Raw genomic sequence first — 21,153 nt, 5'->3', positions numbered from 1 at the left:
CAATTAGTGTAAAATAAAAAAATATTAATAAAATTTGATCTTGATTAAATTTAAAATTAAATCGAATTAGATTTTTGAATTTGGAGAAACTTTCTCAATGTTGTTTTCTCTATTGCAGAACTTAAACTAAAATTTTATTTAAAGAATATCGAACTTCTTACCACTCGACTCAATAAGTTTATAATTTGTATTTATTAGTAGATTAGTTGAAGACATGAACTCCCATTACTATTATGATTGTTCACTCATAGAATTCACTTAAATAATTCGCTAGGATTCGAACATTCAAGACAACAAGTAAGCTTTTATATAGGCAATTCCCTTTAAACATGATATAATGTGGATATGTCTCTACCTTAAATAGTAAAATTTAACTTAACAAATATAATACCTACAATTTGTTTAAGATTAAAATTTTAAAATAAAAAAATAAATACAAAAATTAAATCCCTAACTCGTGTATAATATAAAGGCCCTGTTTGGTAATTGTCTTGATAGTTGATAACTGAAAATTGATATGTGTCAAATGACAAATAAAGGCATGACACATTTTATTGTTAAATATTTTTCTTTTATAATACTTTAGTTTTTTATTGGGTGAAATTATTGAAATAAAACACTATTATTAATGAATTAAAACATACATTATGGAACTTAATTAGTAAATATTTTTAAAAATTTAAATAAACAAATTTCTTAAATTCCTTATTTGCAATTTTTTTTAAATTGCATAAAAAATCATTTTACATAAATAAATTTTTAAAAAAATAAGAATACATAAATTAATTAGTGAATACGTTTTAGAATGGGGGCTACCGGTATCTTGGCACCTATATTAGGTTTGAGAGCATGTGGCAAAAAGAGTAATTTTCGAGCAAGCATGGTCAAATATGTCATTTCACATATCTCATTCCCAATCAACTGTCAAAAAAATTATTCATCCATACGTTTTTTTTTATTTTTAGAAGTTTTAACTCATCAAATTTTTATAAACTTCCATTCACCAAACATTAATAATTAAAGAATTTAACTATTCAATACTCCATTTATATAAAAATAAACTTAAAAAAAAACCTAAAATTCTATTTACCAATCACCCTCAAAATCTTCTAAATAGATACATGCATGAATTCGAGTTAATTTGACTTGAATTTTGATCAGGAGAGAAAAAAGAAAAAAATCAAACCGCTGACTATTATTTTGGGTTAGTGTCCCACTGTCCCATCAACTGTCTATAGTTTCTACTCCTTATTATTAGATTAATCAATGTCATCTAGAAAGCTAAATTATCATCTTCATGTTAATTTGTGGATTACGAGTTAATTAAATATTACTGGAATTAAAAGTTATATTTTACACTATAAAATATTTTTATTTTTATATAAATTTAATAATATATAATATATAATAAAATTTGAAACTAAAACATGGGTTTTAAAATTTTTAATTTCATTATTTCAATTAAAATTTTATTTAATTTTTATATAAAATTTTAATAAATATATATTTTATCCAACTAAATTCAGAACGTTGATATTGAATATGAATGTGTGATTATTTCGTATAAGACATGAAAATATGTATCATCATTATTTTAAATTTGCATGTAAATAGTTATATTCAAATTAAATGCTTGAAAGGAGTGATAAGGCAAATTGTAAATAGTAAGCAAACAAAACATAAGAATTTACCTCACTCTTTCAATATTTACAAAAAGTGATTCTAACTTATCACATATCCCCTGATAATTTACCTCACTTTTATACATTAAAGATTGATACACTCATCATTAAATACACCTTTATGAACCTAGTAAGTAAAACGACAACACAAATAATTTTACTATTAAATTACATTTTCAAAATAGTTACTTTTATAATTTTAGAACACACTTCATTGGCACTCAATTATCGATTTTATATTGTTCAACAATTATAATTTCATATTCTTTTTTAAGATATTTATAATATATGGTATACAAACATGAATTTTGAAAATTTTTTAAACCGATCAAGATAATTGTTTATTATTATTTATATTTATATTTTTAATAATTTAAATAATATTATTTAATGCTCCATCTTTTCAAAAACAAAATCCACCCACCCGTGGAAATTATTATAGAACTAACACCTTTTCCAGAACATTGGTCTTTTACCAAGATAGGGATAAATTATTTATTAATAGGTCAGAATTTAAAATTTAAAAAGTAGAATAAAATATTATACAAAATGTACGATCTACCTTATCTAACCCATTGCGGCAGCTATGATTATTAGACCGAGTCCTAAATATCAACTCTCTAAACAAGTCGCAATAATGCTTTTATTTTTACCTAAATTCTGATTACGATGGAATGTTCTAAACAGGGGTGGAATCGGGGGTTGGTAGGGCCCACACCCTTAAATTTTTTATTATATTATATTATTTATAAAATTTTAAATTAATAATAATAAAATTAAATTTTGATTTCTTAAAAAATATAAAAATTTAGTTTAATATTTTAAAAATTATAAATATATAAACTATTAAAATAAATAAATTATATTCTTATTATCGTAAAAATATATAATTAAATTTTAACTTTCTAATTTTTTTTTTTGGCTTCTCCTTGATTCTAAAGCCACTAGAAGTATTTTGTGTATGTTTTTTTAATGCTATTTGTTCTTTTAATATTTTTATTCTAGTAATTAATTATATAAATACAGGAAATCTCAAAAGCTTAGAGATTTCAAAGTGCAGCTATAAATCTTATGTAGACCATTTGTAAATATTCTGATTTAAGTTTTACTATATTCGCACTTTATCTATATTTATTCTTATCTAGGTCCATATATATTATAGTTATCCATTTAATCGTGCTTTGTACTAGTTGAATTGATTACGACATTCAAGTGTATTTGTAATTGTAACTTCATATATACATATAAAATTTTTATATTTGACACTATAAATGTTGAAATTGTTGGATTAATTAAGCAGTACTCTATGCAAGAAATGATTATTGCAACCTCACTCGAGTAGATTCATGCAATATTGTAAAACACATCCTTAATATATAATCGTTGTAGTCCAAGTAAATTTAGCTAATACAATAAGATTAAGGGCTTTTTTGAATGAACGCTTACTTCCAATGCAGTGTATTTAACTTTCTTTTTGTTTCACACTACAAGATTTAATCTAACCGTCATCGTTATTTTTACATGACAGCAGATAAACGTACTGCCCATACAAAAGGACCCTAATCACCAAATTAAATTGTTTTACTCCATATAAGGCACTATTACGGAATAAATAAATAGTCTTATTTCATTATTAATGTATGGAACATTTAAATTTATTACAATTGAGTACAACTATTGGAAATTTGATTTGACCATGTTTCTTTTTATGGGGTCATAGTTGAAAAATAAAAAATCATAAAGCTGCATGGGAAATAGAGAGCAAGCAAATGTCAAACTTTGAACGCCCCTCACTTTATGCATTAGCAAATTCAACTATGACATTTTTATTTTATGATTTTTAAAAGTTTTAACCTTTTGATTTTGACTCTAGATCAAAGACTAGCATTTAATTAAACATATTTTTATTAATTATCTACCGAGTTTAATATTTATTTAATATTTTATTTCCTTTTAATGCAACTGATAGATTCAACCATTTTGATTCATGGAATTTACTGAAATTTTCACCAATTTAATTATGTACCTATATTATAATCAACCTTGAATATTTTTCAAAAACAGAAAGTCAATGCCATTTTTTTATGTTGAATTTATTTTTTAAAATCATTGTACCAAAATGAATATTTTTCAAAATCAGAAAGTCAATGCCAAATGTTTTTCAATGTTAGCATTTATTTAGCTATTATCAAACTGTCCATTCTTTGCGGCCCTAAGTTATCCAAATTCAATAGTATAACATTTTTTTCATAATTTAAATATTAATTGAAGATTTGAGGTCAACTTAAATGATTTATGATTATATCAATGACTTCATCGATTTTAGTTTATATATTTTAAAAATAATCTAACTTTTATATGCATATTCGAATGTGTACCATAAAATTTATTTGAAATGAAAATTCCAAATTTCGAGTCTAGTTGTTGGAGGGAAGTGTGGTGGTGTGAAATTGCATATGTTTAGGAAAAATTCTGATTAAGGAAAGACTTGGTGTATTATTCACAAACTACTTCCACTATTTAGGTATTCAATTGTGATAATCATTTGTCTATATGATAACAAACATGTAAGTTGTCGGCAGAATGAAGAAGCTTAATAACAACTATAATACATGGTCAACTTGCATAATGTCTCTTATATGCAAGGACAAGACTTTTGGGAGGTTGTCTGTGGTAATGAAGTGACGCAACCGGAAGTCAAGGATGCAAGTGACACTCTAAGAAAATGAAAAATAAAAGTTAGTAAGGCAATGTTCATCTTAAAGACAACCGTCGAGGAGGATGTGTTAGAATATATTTGTGATGTCAAAATCTAGAACAAGCTTGGGATACGCTCTCCAAGTTGTTTTCTAAAAAGAATGATATGAAGCTCCAACTTCTAGAAGCTGAATTGTTGGTAGTGACACAAGAAAATATGTTAATAACACAATATTTCCACAAAGCAAAAATGTTATGTTGAGAGAATTTTGAGTTGGATCCTAAAGCTCCTATCAATGATACTAGGATGAAACGAATCATCATCCATGTGTTGAAGCTAGAATATAGGAGTTTTGTTTCTACTATACAAGGATGGCAAAATCAACCATCACTTGTCAAATTTGAAAATTTGCTAGTTTGTCAAGAAGCATTAACTAAACAAATGGGAGGAGTCTCACTAAAGAAAAAGAGGCACTCTATATGCCAGTAGAGGCGAAAGGAGATTCAAGCAATATGACAATGGCGAGTCCAAGAAAAATGATGACAAATCTAAAGGTCATTAAGGCGAAAGGAGAATTCGTGAAGGGGAAGGTTCGAATAACCACGTCAACAACAAAAAAAATTGAAGGAAAGTGTTATAATTGTGGGGAAAAAGCCACATGGCAAGAGCTTGTTGGTCAAAGAAAAAACCCATTAAAAGTAATACGTATATGCATGGGAAAACTACATATTTAAAACACAGATATCAGTTTTAAAATAACATACAATAAATAATGAAACGTATGATTTGAAACTAATTAATAAATAATGAAATGTATGGTTTATCATGGTATTGTCGTCAATATTATTATCAATATATACAATTGATGAAGGTGATAAAAATACATAATATAATTAAAATGTAAATATTATATTAAAATAAAGCTTTGGTTTTAATGATAAAGTTAATGTTCTATTAATGTAAATAGTATAGGTTCAAATTTAACTATATGCAATTTTTTATTGACTTTTTTAAACAATATTAAAATATCCTTGAATAATATAATTTATTTTTATTTAAGATAAAATTTTCCGTAATTTTCTTAACCGAGTTGGTACCTGTTGACTCCTAACACCAACTCAATAAAAAACTTAAATAATAATATAGATTAGATAAACCCATATTAAACATATATTCATACATAAAAAAAATTCACACTCAATTTTGAATGATGTAAGCTTAATTCATAGGAGCACTTGAATGATGTTAGCTTAAGTGAGAAGAATGGCCGATTGAGTTTTAACTCGATTAGTATTGGCATAGTTGTTAATACAGGAGGATGTGAGTTCGAATGCGCTGTAGCGCATTATTCTCCTATTTAAAGGTTGAGGGGTTATAAATATTTCTAAATATTGTATAAAAAAAACAAATATAATAAAAATCTATAATGAAACAATTGGGTGCTGATTTTTTATTATTATTTAATTTATAGGCATTGAAAATTTCTTAAATGTTGGTACATATGTATATATATAAATGCATATGAAGAAAGCAGATGGAGCGACCATAAAATCATGTTTTATTGGCTAAAATAAAAAACTTTGTAAGACAAAGTCAAGGTAGGAAATGACGAGCAAGCAAATGTCAAACTTGGAACCTCCCTCACTACATGCATAGGTAAACATGAAGAAAAGTCCAATGTCAAAAGATAGTTTTGTTTATTATTATTATTATTATTAAATTATAAGAGAAGAACAGTAACGAGATTAGTGCGACTTAAATCCAGGTCACATATAGGGCGATGAACACATTAACCATCAAGCCAACACACAATATTTAGATTTGATAATCTTTAAATGTAAGAAATAAATATATTCATATGCGAAAATTGACATCATTATGATTCAATAAATTTTCCTACTTTTTTTTTTCTTTATCATATTTGAATTCAAATAAATTTTATGTTCAGAAAATTAAAAATTTTTATTTTTATTTTTATTTTTATACACTAAATTTTAAATCATCTTGAAAATGTCATCTTAAATTGACTCATATAAATCCGGCAAACAATATTTATTTAATTATTATTTTTATTTTGGCTTTATTAGGGAAAAATTATTTGCAAATGGTGACAGTGAAATGCAGTCGATGACACATAGATGATTATACAAGGAAGACGACATATTATCGGAAAAAAATGCAAAAAATAATATTATATATAAAGGATAACTTAATATAATATAGATCCCATCTAGATATTATTGTATTGAATTTACAAATGACAATGAAATTATTAAAATTAGAAATTTTATCGAATATATGCATGAGAGAATTATGTATTTAAAATATAAAAAATAGTTTAAAAATAATATTTAATAACTAATATTTGAAATTAATTAATAATAACATATTAAATATGTACGGTATTAGAATAAAAACTAAAAAATTAAATTGTAAGTAAAATGAAATTTAAATACGTAAATATATATTAAGAATACTAAATGCACTAATTATCAATATATACAATTAATGAAGGTAATAAATTATGCATAATACAATTAAAATATAAATATTATATTAAAATAAAATTTTTGGGTAAGTGGTAAAGTTAATATTTTATTGATGCTAATAACACAACTTCAAATCTAATCACATGTAATTTTTTTTTAATAAAAATACTGAAGTACTATCAAATAATATAACTTATTCTAATTATGAAAGGGTATTTTCATAATTTTTTCTAACCGAGGAGTTGGTGCCTGTTTGATTTGTGACACAAACTCAAATAGGGGCTTAAATAATAATATAGATAAATATTATTGCTTTCAAAAAAAAATTGCATCTATTAAATATTATTGGTTTAATAGCGAGAAAAAATGTTTCACGTGATCGAGTGTTCGATCTTTACTTACGGAAATGGAACACATTTCATGACCAGTTGTTTATCTTTTCAAAGGGTACTTGCGACGAGAGAGTTATTCACTATTACCGGTAGTGAATTTTGATATAATTGTAATAGAATTTATAATTTTAATTATGCTGATAAGCTTTTAAAAAGATAAAACCCTAAAATAATAATCACATGCATGCATATAACAATGCCATCAAGTAATAATCCTTATATAAAGATGATTATGACAAACTAATAGTGCATACAATACAACATGATAGTAAAGGTTAAAAGGTTATATGTATCTAAATCAACTTAATACAATATATATATATATGTGTGTATGTATAACAAAACACATATGTATTGGGTAATATATAGATATTTTAAAACGATTATAACATAGTGAAATGTTAGGTCTGCTAACTTATATCTTCTTCCTAGCTGAAATCTGGGCCTTTAATGGCGTTTTCATCACAACAGTGAACTCTTGCTTCTCTTCCAAGCTAATGGAATCTCCATCCATGGCTTTCCATTCATATTTCCATATCATGTTCCCCACAAAATACTCCAAATGAAGAAGAGCTAACCCAAGTGCAGGACAAATCCTTCTTCCCACACCAAACGGCATCATTTTAATCTCTCTACTCCCTGTTAAATCAAACACTTCGCCATTAAAATCATTGGTTTTCAAGAACCTTTCGGGATTAAACGCCATCGGATCTTCCCAAACTTTCGGATCCCACCCCATATCCGCCACCATGAAATTGATCGTTCCGTTTTTCGGCACCCAAAAACCACCCAACACGGTGTCTTCCGTCGTACGATGAGGTAACACGAAGTGGCCTGGCGGGTGACGTCTCAGCCCTTCCAATATCACTGCTTTTAAATACGGTGTCTTCTGCAAATCATCTTCTTTGATTTCTTCATCATCATTATCTCCCATTACACTTTTGATTTCGAGCCATAATTTGTTTTGAATTTTAGGGTATTTCACCAAATTCGCCATTATCCATTCTAGAGCTGTAGTGGTTGTATCGGTGCCGGCGTTAAGAAACTCAGAGGTTAGTGTCACGATTTCTTCTTCATTGAACTTCCTTTTCTCCAATGGCAGCTCTAAGTCCAATAAAGTATCGACGTAAGCCAACACATAATCATCAGTTTCCTTGTTTTTCGATTCATCTTTAGCTTTTCTTCTTGCTCTTATCAATGGAAGCAGTACATTTTCTCGATCTTTACGTAACTGGAAGAGCTTCCGCCATTGATGTCGAAACAAAACCTTGGTAACACTTGGACAAACATTAAGCATATTGAACTGATCAGAACTCAAAAGAATCTTTCGAGTGACAAATTCGATCTCTTCGATTTGTTGTTGGCTAAGCTTGTCACCGAAACACATCAAAACCAGTAAACAAAACATGGCATGTCGGAAATGAGACAAAACCTCAACTGGTTCTCCGGTTTTTGACTTTTTCATTAAATTATTCAAAAGAATGTCCAAAACCCATTGACGTGCATGGGAATAGGATTTTATACGCGAAGGATGGAGGATTTCCGACATGAGGTTCCGGCGCAAAAGCCGCCATGTGGGGCCGTAAGTGCCGGAACTGATGTTACGTTGGTGGCAAGTCATGAACTCGTTGGTGGGAGGGGCTTTGGGGCGGTCTGAAAAGATGGAACCGTTTTGAACAAGAGCTTGGTGAGCAAGGGTACGGTCGAAGACAAAAATGGAGGGATGAGGACCGATGTGGAGAGTGACCATTGGGCCGAGTTTAGAGCTGAGGGTACGGAGGATGGGTTCGATTTCGAAGAAGGATTTGGTGAGCCATATGAGGTTGCCGATGATGGGGAAACTGGAAGGGCCTGGAGGAAGAGTTTTGGGAGGCTTTTTAGAAGGGGAATTGAGGTTGATGAAAGGTTTGAGCAGAGCAACAATGGCGGCTGCGAGGAGGATAAGGAACCAGGTTCCCATTGTTTCTGTACGTGGGAGGAAAGATGATGTGAAGAATAAAAACTTGGGTTTTCAGTTTATAAAGGGCTGTCTTGGCTGTCTTTTTCTTTGTTTTATTATTATTTTTATTAATAGCGGAGGATTGATAAATAAATATTAATAATTTTATTTAAATATAATTAATAATTAATTATTATTTAATTATATTTAAATAAAATTATTAGTATCTATTTATAAATTTTTTATATTTTTTATTTAATTTAATGGTGAGGTATTATGTTATTATTTTTTATAATACATGAGATATATATAAATATTATTATTTTTATTAAAAAAATTTAATGTGACTTTTAATTAAATTAACTAGTTAACAAATAAATTAAGAAATTTAATACTTTTAAATATTTTACAAAGAGATCATATTAAAAAATGATTTTATTTATAATTAAATCAGTTTAAGATACATAATTGTTCTACAAAAATTCTGTCATTTAACCTTATAAAAAGGAATAATTAAGAGATGGGAAAATTCAAATTTATAAAAGAAAATTTCATTGCGAAAGAATAAAATCGAAGAAATTTAAAAAAAAAAAACTCTGGGATGGTTATGAAAACTTAAAAAACCTTTATAATGAATTTAAAACTCTCAAAAAAATTACTTTAATTTTAGAATCTATCCAAAATTAACTCTAAAATCCATTGATAATTAAATATATATGAAAAATTATTTCATATACTATTTGTGAAGTTAAAATTCTATTTTATATATATTAATAAATGTGACACTTTCATTTGTAAAATATTAAAAAACCCATCACTTTATTTCAAAAATTTACCTCATTTGTAACTCAAATATTATAAATAAAGTTATCATATATTATTTATTATTATTTGAAAAAAAAGTAGCCAACTTTTAATGTTCACAATTATAGGCTTTTTGAATGTGAAACGATTTAAATATTAATTTATCAAAAAATTAAAAAATTTTTAAAAAAAAAGATTGATTTGATTATGAAATGATAAAAGTAGCCGAATGAATTATTTTTTATACAAGCATCTAGAAACCAAAGGAATCGACTTATTATGGTGAAAACTAAAGTCCGGCATCTAACATTTAGCATAAATTTCTGTTCATATTTTGAAATATGAAGACTAAATATCCAACCACCAAGAAAGCTTGCTTGGAGTGTGCCAAGAATAAAGCTTCTCCATTAACAATTATTATTATTATTATTATTAGAGAATTGTATTATCCCCATCCTTAATTCTATCCCAGTACTAAGTACAAATGATCTTTCTATTTGTTAGACTTAAACCTACTTAACATTAGATACAAAAAAGGAAAAAAGATAACAAAAACACGATAAGAATATATTAACGTGTCAAAATTTATATAACAGCGTAATACAGTTGTGGATAGCTTTCTAGTTGGCAGAGTATCCAGCTGCAAACCGGATTCAGATCCGGGCAAAAGGGATATATGATCATGCAACCAGGTCGTTTTTGTATCGTTCCAGCTTGTGGCACTGTCTTCGACTTATGATCCAAAAACCAACTCTTTCAAAGTTCGTACTGGCGATTCGTATTCATGCACAACGGTGTCTCTCCAGAGTGTTATTCCTGTTGGTAAAGGGAGATTAATTAGATACATCTCAAAATTCTAAGGTAAAAAAAATAATTTAATTTGTTTTCACTTCTCTATGTCTCTGGTTGATAAGAGTAAAGGACATAGGATAGTTTAATAGTGGTGGAGAAACAACCTAGCCATGAAATTAAACCGACTGTTGCTGCAATGAAGAATTCCCGGCCGATAGAGTTGAAGCTGGAATGGTAGAAAATGATTGAGACGCTTTTCATGATATGCAACAGGAAATAAAAATTAACCTGTACGATAAAACGCACGGCCCTTACATGTATAAGCATACAATATTCGCGTAACCATAAGAGACTGTCCCCCAAGTAGAACCAGTGAACCTGGAAAGTCAGTAGAATCAACAATAATAAGGATAGGCGATGTAATGACAATCAGAACTCAAAGTGGTCGAGTCTGATGTCACTTTAACATTCAGTCTGCTTGGTTTTACTACCGTGTGCAAGTAGCTGGATTCATTTATAAAAAAATAATAATAAATAAGATTTAATGAGTAATTACCACATAAAATCACGAATGAATAGTGCACGGGGGATCATAAGTCCATTTCCAGTCATAGCAAGCAACATTGAAATCGCTGATAGGCCTTTAATATTATCAGGATTCAGAAAATTTGTCCACTGAAAAGGAAGCACAAATCTTAATCAGGTACGCATTCGAATCAACCAAATTTACTTGATCATAGCCTTAGATACAAAATTTTAAACATGAATTACCATTTGTGAAACCGGCATCCACATGAAAAGAAGAGTTGCTGTCCATCCAGAGATAGCTCCCACGAATTTCACACCTTTCTCTGAAAGTTTGCCCGTATGTGCCTGCAAATCTTGGCAGGTGCAAGTTTAAAAGGGTGCAATTGTACTGCCTATGTTTAATAGTTGTTTCTAAAACAACCGAATAGAAGGAACAAGGAGTCTCATTGCTTGCCAATTCTTCATGATAAAAGGAAAAAGTTTAAGCTCATTGCTAGAAACAGAAAATTTAACATATCATATAGTAGCGGATAGATCTTACCATAGTTACAGCTGCTACAGCTAGAATAAATGCTATTGCCCCCGGCAAGATGCTATTGGGTATGTATGGGACAAATGTGGACCACATTATCTGTACTCAAATTGGTACAAAAGATGGTGAGAGGCTTGAAATATATACACACACATAGATTTTGATGATCTGTAAATATATCATGTTCGAGTTTGTGCGTGCACAGGGATTTTTAAGTGCGAGCAGAGAACAGCGGGAAAAGAGCTAACCTGGGGAAGCACAGATGATCTGTAAATATATCATGTTCGAGTTTGTGTGTGCAGAGGGATTTTTAAGTGCGAGCAGAGAACAGCGGGAAAAGAGCTAACCTGGGGAAGCACAGAAAGTCCACCAACAGTAATAAAATCTTCCCAAATTTGCCAGATTCTTCTGTTAAGTATATTGTAGTAATTCAACAAATTTAAAATGAGTCCAGAACCCACAACAACCGAAGTGGCCATAAAGTGAGGGAGAGGCATAGCTTCTGCCATCGCAAGCTGACTAATCACCACATATGTTGATACCACTCCTAGTGTTTGCACCACAGCAGCCTCCTTTTCCTTTTTCTTGGCAAAGTAAGAAAGCAATGAAAGGTTTCCAAGTAAACCAGTCAACATTCCCTGCATGTACAACACCCCCTTCCTTAGGTTCCTAGAAACAACATCTTCATTTGGTCCATTGCACAAATTCAAGAAATACATCAAAACTTAAGTTTATAAAAGCTCCGTAAAGTAAAGGGCATAACAACTGCTCAGCAGAGATTAACCTTGTCATAAATAGAGGTTCTTGAACTGTTTTTGCAGCTGACTAAAAGCGGGGAAAGTTGTACTCATGACTCCACAAAAAAACCTATACAAGTTTGTATCTATTTTCTATTTACATATCGTTCACACTAAACCACAAAATATGTTGAATTCATCATTCCATTGCTCTCGTGAAAGGAATTGAAGTTCATGGGTTCGTGTGGGTATTTTCGAAACAGAGAAGGCATTGATATTTAGTTTATTGCTCCTACTATAATTGATAAAACGCCAGAAGTCCTCTCTAATAATTCACGTGTTCTTTAACCCTTAACTTTTGGCTTCAAGATATCATAAAAGTACCAGGAAAACAATAATACATAAGCAGAAGACCATAAATCTTAAGTAAACCAGAAAAAAATCTAACTGCAATTCTAGATTACCAGCCATGGTACTGCCAAAAGGGCAGTCTTATTTCCTGCCAGAAGATTGCGTGCGTTGAGGATGATCTGAGGCAATTGAAGCAATAAAAATGGTATATTTGCAGCTCCTGAAAACGTTGATGTCAATGAATCCCATTGCTCATAGCTCTTTTTACTCTTAAAATCTACTGATCCCTTTCAAATTCCACAACAAACACAAGAAAAAAAAAAAGGATGAATGCATTTTAACATGCACAAATTCAGATAGGTTAAGTTAATCTTTAAATCCCAAGTCCCTTCCATTTGTTTCTATAGATTTACCTAAACCTAGAATGCGTGAAATTGCAATACCAATCGATCACGTAGGGTCTTTGAAGGACTATTTTCTCTTTAAGAAACAGAAGAAAAATCATATTAAAAAGTAATCGATCTTTTTAACTTGTGGACAGTGAAAATTGAAGAACAGAAACCACCACCTTAAAAATTAATCTGTTATTTTCTCAAAGATATCTGGCTTCAATTGAATTCCTTATTCGATTGCTCAAAATAGTGATCACAAATGAATAAATAAATAGAGAAGGATAAAAAAATGATTATCAATGAACTGTCACTGTCAATAACTGCAACTGTTCAAATATTTTTTGGAATTGAATTTCAGAAGAGTTCGTAATCTACCTTGTGAAGCGGGTGAGGAACGTCTGAATCGAGAGCACGAATCGGGGCGACTCGGTGGTGGAGCGAGTGGAAGGAGTATTGACCCAGAGACGACAAATTCAACTTGTTCTTACCGGAAGAGAAGCACTTAGAAGGCAGTAAACGTGAAGAGAAAGCGGAGTTTCGAGAAAGCAAGGAAGAGTGATCATAATTGGCAGCAATGGGGGCTATAGGCAAACTCAATGAATCAGCCATTGAACCGCTCGATACCAAAAAAAATCTGTTAATGAGTTTGAGAGGGTGAGTGAAAAGACAAAGAGGGAGGTGAGCTCTGTTTGTTTTTTGGATTTGGAGGGATGATTGATATGGGAGTCTACGGAGTCTAGATGTGACACGTGGAAAGTTATAGAAGATAGTAGCATATTATTTTATTTAATTTTCGAGATCGGAGTAGAGGTATAATCGAGACGAGTTAATCTGAATAATTCTAAATTCAAGTTTTGATTTAAATTTTGAAGTTCGATATTATTTGAACTCGACTACTTAAAGTTTAATTTGAAAATTGATATATAAAATTTTAGATTTAGTTCAATCTATAGCTCCAAGTCGATATTATGAAATTTAAATTTAAATTTTTTTCGAATTAAAAACTAGATTAGGTTACAAGCATTAGTGCCTCGTTTGCCTTGTTTATCATTTGCTTTGTTTTGCTGAACTACTTTGCTAATTATACATTTTCTTATTTTAGCTTATCTAATTAAATATTAACAAAATTTCAATGCAGTTAAAAGCTTGATAGAAATGTCTCAACTACGAGCAGCAGCAGGCTAAGTTGCTCCACAAATTAGGGGAGGACCAAGTAGTACAGGAGGTTGCAGGACAGATCTTCGTGCCACAACTGAATGATTTCACCAAGGCTCAAAGCAGGCTGCGGATGAGGTATGACACTTTAATTGCCCAGCTCTGTGCTCGACTAGCCAGTACCGAGGGCGATAAGGAGAATGAGTTGCCTTGCGGGATAAGTACCGTCCAGCATCTTTATTCCAAGAGCCAAGTAAAGATGAGCTTAATCTTCAGTGCTATGTCATGTATGAAGTCGAAGGTATAAGAACTGACAAGGTTTTGGTGCGTAGAGGTGATGCTAGGTATGCAGAGGCGTTTAAACTCTATGGTGGCATGGTTATGGAGACCAGGATGGGCATGTTTGCCAGTGAGCAAAGGAACAAGAAGCAACTATTGGAGTGCATGAGGAGGAAGACTGTCCAGTTGGAAAGCCTACGCCGGTTAGAAGACGGTCAGAAATTTGAGAGTATCCTGGCTTTAGCAGGTGGAGTTGAGGCTCTACCAGCTGCTGCTTCGAAGCGAGCTGCAACCTAGCTAAAGGCGAAGAGTAAACCAGCCGGTGCCACCCAAGAGAATGGTGGTAAATTCTATTATTTTAAGTAAAATATTCGGTGAAATTAATCTTTCAACAAGTTTCAACTTTATTATTTGATATAAATGTAATGAATCTTGTATTGTCATCGTTGTTTCAATTTTCACTGGAATTCTAGATTTGTGTTATGTTGTGCATGTAGGTTTTTTGGGCAACGTGGGAGTTGCCTTAATTAGTGGTTGACATTGTGAACACCATTTGAAATATTCACTAAAACAAGAAACCATTTTCTATATTTTTATTTACGTACTCTATAACCTTTAATTATAGTCATGAAATTAGGAGAAAACGGCAGAGTTAGTATACATATGTATAAAAATTAATCAAGGTCCTTAAGCATAAAATAATTTCATCTAACTAAACTATTCAATCTAGTAAAGTGATTTTAAGTATTTGGAAGATTTTGACCATTTTGTTTTGTATTATAAAATTTAACGTTCTCCTCAATACTGTTACTCTTTTCTTTGTAAGTGTTTTTATTTCGACAACGGTTGGAGATAATAATCTGTCATTCTTCCGATGTTTTATTTTTGAATTGTTTGACTTTGCTATCATTTGGTATCAGACATGATTTCTTGCCTTTACTTTGTTCATTTCGAGTGTATAAAAAAACCGTTAAAATTTTTGTAAAGTTTGCATTTTGTTAAAAAACATTGGGGAATTTTTGTTTTTAAGAATCATAGTTTTCTCTAAAAATATATCACAGAGATTTCTTTTATAGGATCTCTTAGAAAATTTTAAGAAAATTTATTAAATTTTATTGAATTGTATGTGTATTGTCAGGTTATTTTTATACATACAAGTTTTGGAAAATCTTATAAATGCATAAAAATTGAATTTATCGTGTAAAATTTTCAGCATTAAAATTTCTCTTATAAATGTATTGTCCGGTGTAAGGACACATTGCGAAACTAAATTTTCAAAGCAGTATAAAGTTACCCTGTATAGATCACCATTTCATTCGGCCTTCCCTGTATCACAATTTGAATAACTTCATAAATTATGGATATTTGGCTAAGCTAGTATGATGGAAGTGATTCTCGAAATACTGTAAATATAAAATCACTATATGCATTCAAACAACATGTTTATCATCATAATTACAGAAAAATTCGATGCATAAAATTTTTTCCCGAACCGTAATACAGTCAGTTTGTTGAACTCTGGTTACAGGGAGTTTTAAGTTCATGGCAGCCATGCCCTTTTAGTCTTGACATTGAAGATACAATTTTGCTTTCTGTATATATATACAATCGTTTTTACCAATGTTTATGTCTGAATTTCGAAAATCACTGTTTCAATAGCATAGCTTCCATTCCATTCTTCCTCGCCGCGTTTTTTAGTTTCTCCAGCGCGACAAGCCCGATTTGCCGGACTCTCTCTCTCGACAAACCGATCCTGAAGAATTAACAAGAGATAAAAAAAAATGTCAAACACAACTCAAAAACGAAATGGCATTTGCATGAGAAATATGAAAGTGAAAGGAAAACTGTTGTTGAATGATAATGTTTTCGAAAAATAAAGGTGGTATATGGTTAGAAATCTGCAGATACGAATGAACTCACCGTTTACTGATGTCCTCCCATGTAAGACTTTCTTTACCGAGACCATGATAAAGTTTTATGATCTCCCTTTCTCGTTCTCCCAGTGTTATACCGATGAGTCTGTTCACTTCATCCTGTAAATGTAACATTCATAAAGATTACATACGACATCACTTGCAGAAAAGAAATGTGCTCTAATCGGATCCTCATGGATAAAAACTATTTTATTTGGAAAGTTCTTTGATCGGTTCAAATCCAATTCACGAAGCACATGGACAATGCATAGAGAAACATAGCAGCCATCAAGACAATAAGTAACGAAGATATGACCATTTTAGGATCGATTTTCAATTTCTACTAATCTACTAATAGTCAGCTTAGAAAAGGCTTAGTAGAGTGCTATCGGAGTGAAAGAAAGTTAAACCCGAGTCAAAAGTTCTGGTGATGGAGCCAAACGAATGAGAAAGAGGTGCAAACATTACGATTATAAACCGTTCATTCGATAGTTTTCTAGAGATCAGTGAACTAAAGTATTCATTTACCTTGAGTGCCCCTTCATCTACTCCATGCCAAGGATTGTTTTCTTCATGGTTATCTGCAATGTACTGAAAAGATAAAGCCGAAACTTGGTTACTAGTAAACAACATGAAATAACCATCAAGGGAATCAGGATTCTATTGAGTTGGTTCGTATTAGCGGAACTTACACTATGATGAGTCTCTCCGGGAAGACCGTTCAATGAGGGGAACGCAACGCGGTCGAGTGAGAAGACCTTACTGTCTGCCTGCATTAATGAAATTATAGTGTGAGGATCGGAAAATGCAATTGTATTTGTTAACCTGGAAAGTAACTTTCGGGCGTATTATACCTTCGTTGCATTCCGGACTTTCTTCTGAGACATGTTCAGACTCTCGGCAATCCTCTGGAAATATAACATTACCAATTAATTAGTTACAATCCACTGAGAGAATAAATAAGCTTAAAATAGGCTCGGATACAGATATTAAACATTGATTTTGAAGTATAATGATTAGTCGGATTAACCGTAATTCACTGAAACTTAATCCATATGATAGTAGTGGATGCTACTTACATCAATAGTTGGCGTTATTCCTTTCTCTTCGAGTCTATATTTTGCATTTCGGATTAATCCCAGTCGTTCATGCATATGAGTAGGCAACCTTAAAGTTCTCGAGTTATCAACTAATGCTCTCGATACACCCTGAGATAAAGTGCAAACTTTGTTAGATCTTGTCACACATATCCATATGCGACACTCATATTAATAGGACCTGTCACTTTTGGGAACAATGATATTACATTTATGGAGTTGAGTATTACGAAATCTATTTTTAATCTCTACAATGTTTCTTCACAAACAGAGATGAACATTACCTGACGTATCCACCAGTAAACGTAAGTTGAAATTTTATATCCCTTTGAAGAATCGAATTTTTCGATGCCGCGCAATAGTCCGATCAAACCACCCTACACGTAAATCAAAAAAAGAAGTTAATCAAGCAGTAAAACCGGAAAAATTGATATCTTATCATGTATTTAAAGATGGTCGATATAATGAATTACCTGAATAAGATCAGGCATTTCAGCACCCATGTTATCGTATCTTTGAGCTATGGACATAACCAAACGAACATTGCTCATTGCCAATTTGTCTCTTGCCAATGAACATTCAATTAACATTGAACGCAACTCGGCACGAGAAATCTTCAGGGAAGTTGCAAGCTGTTCATCGGACGGGTCACACCCGAGCCTCTCCTTCAGTCTAGGATTTCATTACAACAATTAGAACTGAATTTCGAGACTGAATTAGAATGATTCAATTCATACACATCATATATAGTTTACCTCAATCTCTGATCCTCCAAGGAAAGTCCGGCTTTGATTTTCTTCGACAATCGAACAACTTCCGCATGGCTGAGCAACTCTTCACTTACAACACCTCGCACATAACCCTTCAAACGACTTCGAAGCAGCTCCGGACTGATCAATGATCTTAGCTGCTTAGCATTAGGTTGCATCCTAGTATTGAATCTCCGTTGCCGAGCTGACACCCCAGAACAAGTAACAGGTACCTTCTTTTTAGTTTTTCTACTTGGTGATTCAGTGAACACCGTCCTTTCGAATGAAAGAGTCCATTGCTGTTCGAGCATAGACTTCTGAAACAAAAGAAGAGCCTCCACAGAGTAGTCAAGTTCATAGCTTTCTTCTTCAAAATCATTGGATCCCTGAAACCAAGGTTCGGCAGTTGAAACAAGGGAAGCAGCATCCACATGCTCCTTAAGAGCTTTGATCGACCGACTACGCCGATCATATGAAGGAACACTTTGGCTACAATTAGATGATTTCTTTGCAACTATTAAACTTTTAGTGGGAGCAGTTTGATAATGTGGAGCTCCGCCATAATCACCGGCATACGAGTGCTTCTCAATGATATCGGAATACGAAAACGAAGAACTCAAGAATCGCTTTCCAACAGTAAGTCCGATAATAGCAGCTGTTGCCATCATACAGCTTCTTCTCCGGATGGCACAATTACCATCACACAATTTTAACAAGCTGTTTCAATTTCATACAACTCTTCAACTGTATATTCAGTAGGCAATTAAGCTAAACTTCTTTGATATGATAAACTCATTTAAGGTATTCTGTCACTGAAAAGAGTAAAAAATGTTAGGATTATTTCTCTCAAAATACAGAAAAGAAATACACCCACACCCACACACACATGGAAGTAGGAAATTAAACGAAAATAAAAGCAAACAAATGCTAACAAAAATACTAATTCAATTTTTTTACTCTAAATTTATAATTTCTAGAGCAATAAAAAGAATTAACTCATATTTTCAAGCTTGTAAACCATCAAACATTAAGAAATTTCCACAAACTTGGATGAATAGTGTCCATATCCTATGTTGTCGCCTGACTCTTTGTAAATCAAAAAAAAAAAATACAGGCAAACCAGAGCTGCAAATGGAATAAGTTTCCATTTCTGCCATATTAAGTTCTGTAATTTTTAGTTGTTTATGAACAAGGAACGACAAGAATACACTAAAATTCAATAACCCATATCTATGTAATGAAGGGAAAATGAAAACAATGGACATTTTATGCAAAGAAACTTAAAAAGAAATAGATGAGTAAAAGCATACCTCAAAAAAATGGTAGACATTAGCTAAAAGAGGAAGGAAATGTTACACCCAAGAAGAAATATAAGGAAAAAAGAAAGAAAGAAAGAGACGAATGTTCCAATGTGGAAATCAGAATATTTAGCAAAACATGAGGTTGTCGGAGTTGAAACCTGTCTTCCACAGTTTTCTTACAAATTTCTCCATTATTTTTTTAATAAATAAATATTAAAATATATATAACGTTCAAAATATACTGAGATTTTTATTTATTTATTAATAAAGAAAAGGGAAAATTGGAAGGGATATGGGATTGGGGAGGAGAATAGGAGATATTCAATGGGCTGTAGCAGATAGGGTCCTTTGAGTGGTTCATAGCTCTTTTCATCTTGCTAATTTTTTTTTGTTTTTCTCTCTTTTTTTTAATTAAACTTTTTTGTTATTATATATTTTTAAATTTGGATAAATTACGCCTAAGGTCACTAAATTAATAATAAGTTTATAATTTTTTCACTCAACTTTAAAAAGTTACAAAATAATCATTGAACTATTCGAAAAATTTTATTTAAGAAGTCATTGGGTTGTTAAGTTTTTTTTTTTAAGTCTGGCAAGTGAATTCCGAGCGATTATTCAACGGTCAGTACATATCAACAAGTAGAAAAACACACATTAGATCTAAGTTGATTTGATAATTATTGTCGAAGATAAAAGAGAAGGCTATTTGGATTTTAATTTATAGATTTTTAATGTTCAAAGCTTTTTCATAAAAAAAAAATTGAACTATAGAAAAAAGGGAGAAGTAAAGCTTTCGATTGGTTTAGGTGGTGCGAATAGAGAAAGTCACACAGCAACAATGACTTAATTGAAAACTTTGAGATAGTTTAATGATCATTTTGTAATAAATGACCAAAATATAAACTTACTAATAGTTTAATGACCTTAAATGCAATTTACCCTTTAGTTTTTAATTCTGAAAATGAAAATGTGAATGGGACTGGGTTGGCCACCACACACTTACCTACAAAAAGAAGAGCAAATCCATGTGTCGACTTTCCACGTCACCCTTCTTTCAACAACCTGTGTGCTTCACTCGTTATTTTTTCTATTGATATATTTTTTTACTATGGAATAATAGTAAATTTCAATAATATATGACCACATGTTTTGTTTTATTTTATTTTAATTAGATTATAATACACGTTGAATAAAAAAAATTGAAATTGTAAAGTTGAATCTTCAGAAATCAAGATGTTTTAAATTTAAGTGTAGATATTTTCTAAACTTAAATTAATTTTTATAGATTTTATATAAAAATCTAAAAAAGATGAAGCACATATT

General features: G+C 31.1%; 3 protein-coding genes across 3 annotated transcripts; all 3 read right to left on the bottom strand.

Annotated features, from left to right (window-relative positions):
* Positions 1-7,466: 7,466 nt before the first annotated feature.
* On the bottom strand, positions 7,467-9,232 carry LOC107909038 (cytochrome P450 89A2). Its single transcript, XM_016836401.2, has one exon. The coding sequence runs from the start codon at positions 9,219-9,221 to the stop codon at positions 7,677-7,679; it is 1,545 nt and encodes a 514-aa protein (XP_016691890.1). The 5' UTR covers positions 9,222-9,232; the 3' UTR covers positions 7,467-7,676.
* A 1,318-nt stretch (positions 9,233-10,550) lies between these two features.
* Positions 10,551-14,192, bottom strand: LOC107909037 (maltose excess protein 1, chloroplastic). The gene is made up of 9 exons (XM_016836400.2): positions 13,712-14,192; positions 13,058-13,231; positions 12,204-12,494; positions 11,866-11,955; positions 11,568-11,669; positions 11,353-11,471; positions 11,112-11,174; positions 10,961-11,022; positions 10,551-10,820 (listed from the first exon to the last, which is right to left on the bottom strand). Exons 1-9 carry the CDS (start codon positions 13,943-13,945, stop codon positions 10,738-10,740), a joined length of 1,218 nt encoding a protein of 405 aa, XP_016691889.2. The 5' UTR covers positions 13,946-14,192; the 3' UTR covers positions 10,551-10,737.
* Positions 14,193-16,225: 2,033 nt separating this feature from the next.
* On the bottom strand, positions 16,226-20,165 carry LOC107909034 (RNA polymerase sigma factor sigA). The gene is made up of 10 exons (XM_016836399.2): positions 19,840-20,165; positions 18,536-19,341; positions 18,254-18,452; positions 18,065-18,157; positions 17,763-17,891; positions 17,538-17,591; positions 17,376-17,453; positions 17,212-17,274; positions 16,691-16,803; positions 16,226-16,523 (listed from the first exon to the last, which is right to left on the bottom strand). Exons 2-10 carry the CDS (start codon positions 19,195-19,197, stop codon positions 16,415-16,417), a joined length of 1,500 nt encoding a protein of 499 aa, XP_016691888.2. The 5' UTR covers positions 19,198-19,341; positions 19,840-20,165; the 3' UTR covers positions 16,226-16,414.
* Positions 20,166-21,153: the final 988 nt, after the last annotated feature.

This window comes from Gossypium hirsutum, chromosome D08 (genome assembly GCF_007990345.1).
Source record: "Gossypium hirsutum isolate 1008001.06 chromosome D08, Gossypium_hirsutum_v2.1, whole genome shotgun sequence".
Lineage (NCBI taxonomy): Eukaryota > Viridiplantae > Streptophyta > Magnoliopsida > Malvales > Malvaceae > Gossypium > Gossypium hirsutum.
This window is presented reverse-complemented; position numbering and strand designations above follow the sequence as displayed.

What these genes read in the sequence shown, in the direction of transcription:
- LOC107909038 (XM_016836401.2), bottom strand. Translation starts at nt 9,221, where the DNA reads ATGGGAACCTGGTTCCTTATCCTCCTCGCAGCCGCCATTGTTGCTCTG.
- LOC107909037 (XM_016836400.2), bottom strand. Translation starts at nt 13,945, where the DNA reads ATGGCTGATTCATTGAGTTTGCCTATAGCCCCCATTGCTGCCAATTAT. An exon ending in GACTTTCTGTGCTTCCCCAG is followed by an intron (nt 11,956 to 12,203) that starts GTTAGCTCTTTT and finishes ATTTGAGTACAG; the next exon opens with ATAATGTGGTCCACATTTGT. An exon ending in TTCATTCGTGATTTTATGTG is followed by an intron (nt 11,175 to 11,352) that starts GTAATTACTCAT and finishes CTGACTTTCCAG; the next exon opens with GTTCACTGGTTCTACTTGGG.
- LOC107909034 (XM_016836399.2), bottom strand. Translation starts at nt 19,197, where the DNA reads ATGATGGCAACAGCTGCTATTATCGGACTTACTGTTGGAAAGCGATTC. An exon ending in CCGGAGAGACTCATCATAGT is followed by an intron (nt 17,275 to 17,375) that starts GTAAGTTCCGCT and finishes TTATCTTTTCAG; the next exon opens with TACATTGCAGATAACCATGA. An exon ending in TAGATGAAGGGGCACTCAAG is followed by an intron (nt 16,804 to 17,211) that starts GTAAATGAATAC and finishes TTACATTTACAG; the next exon opens with GATGAAGTGAACAGACTCAT.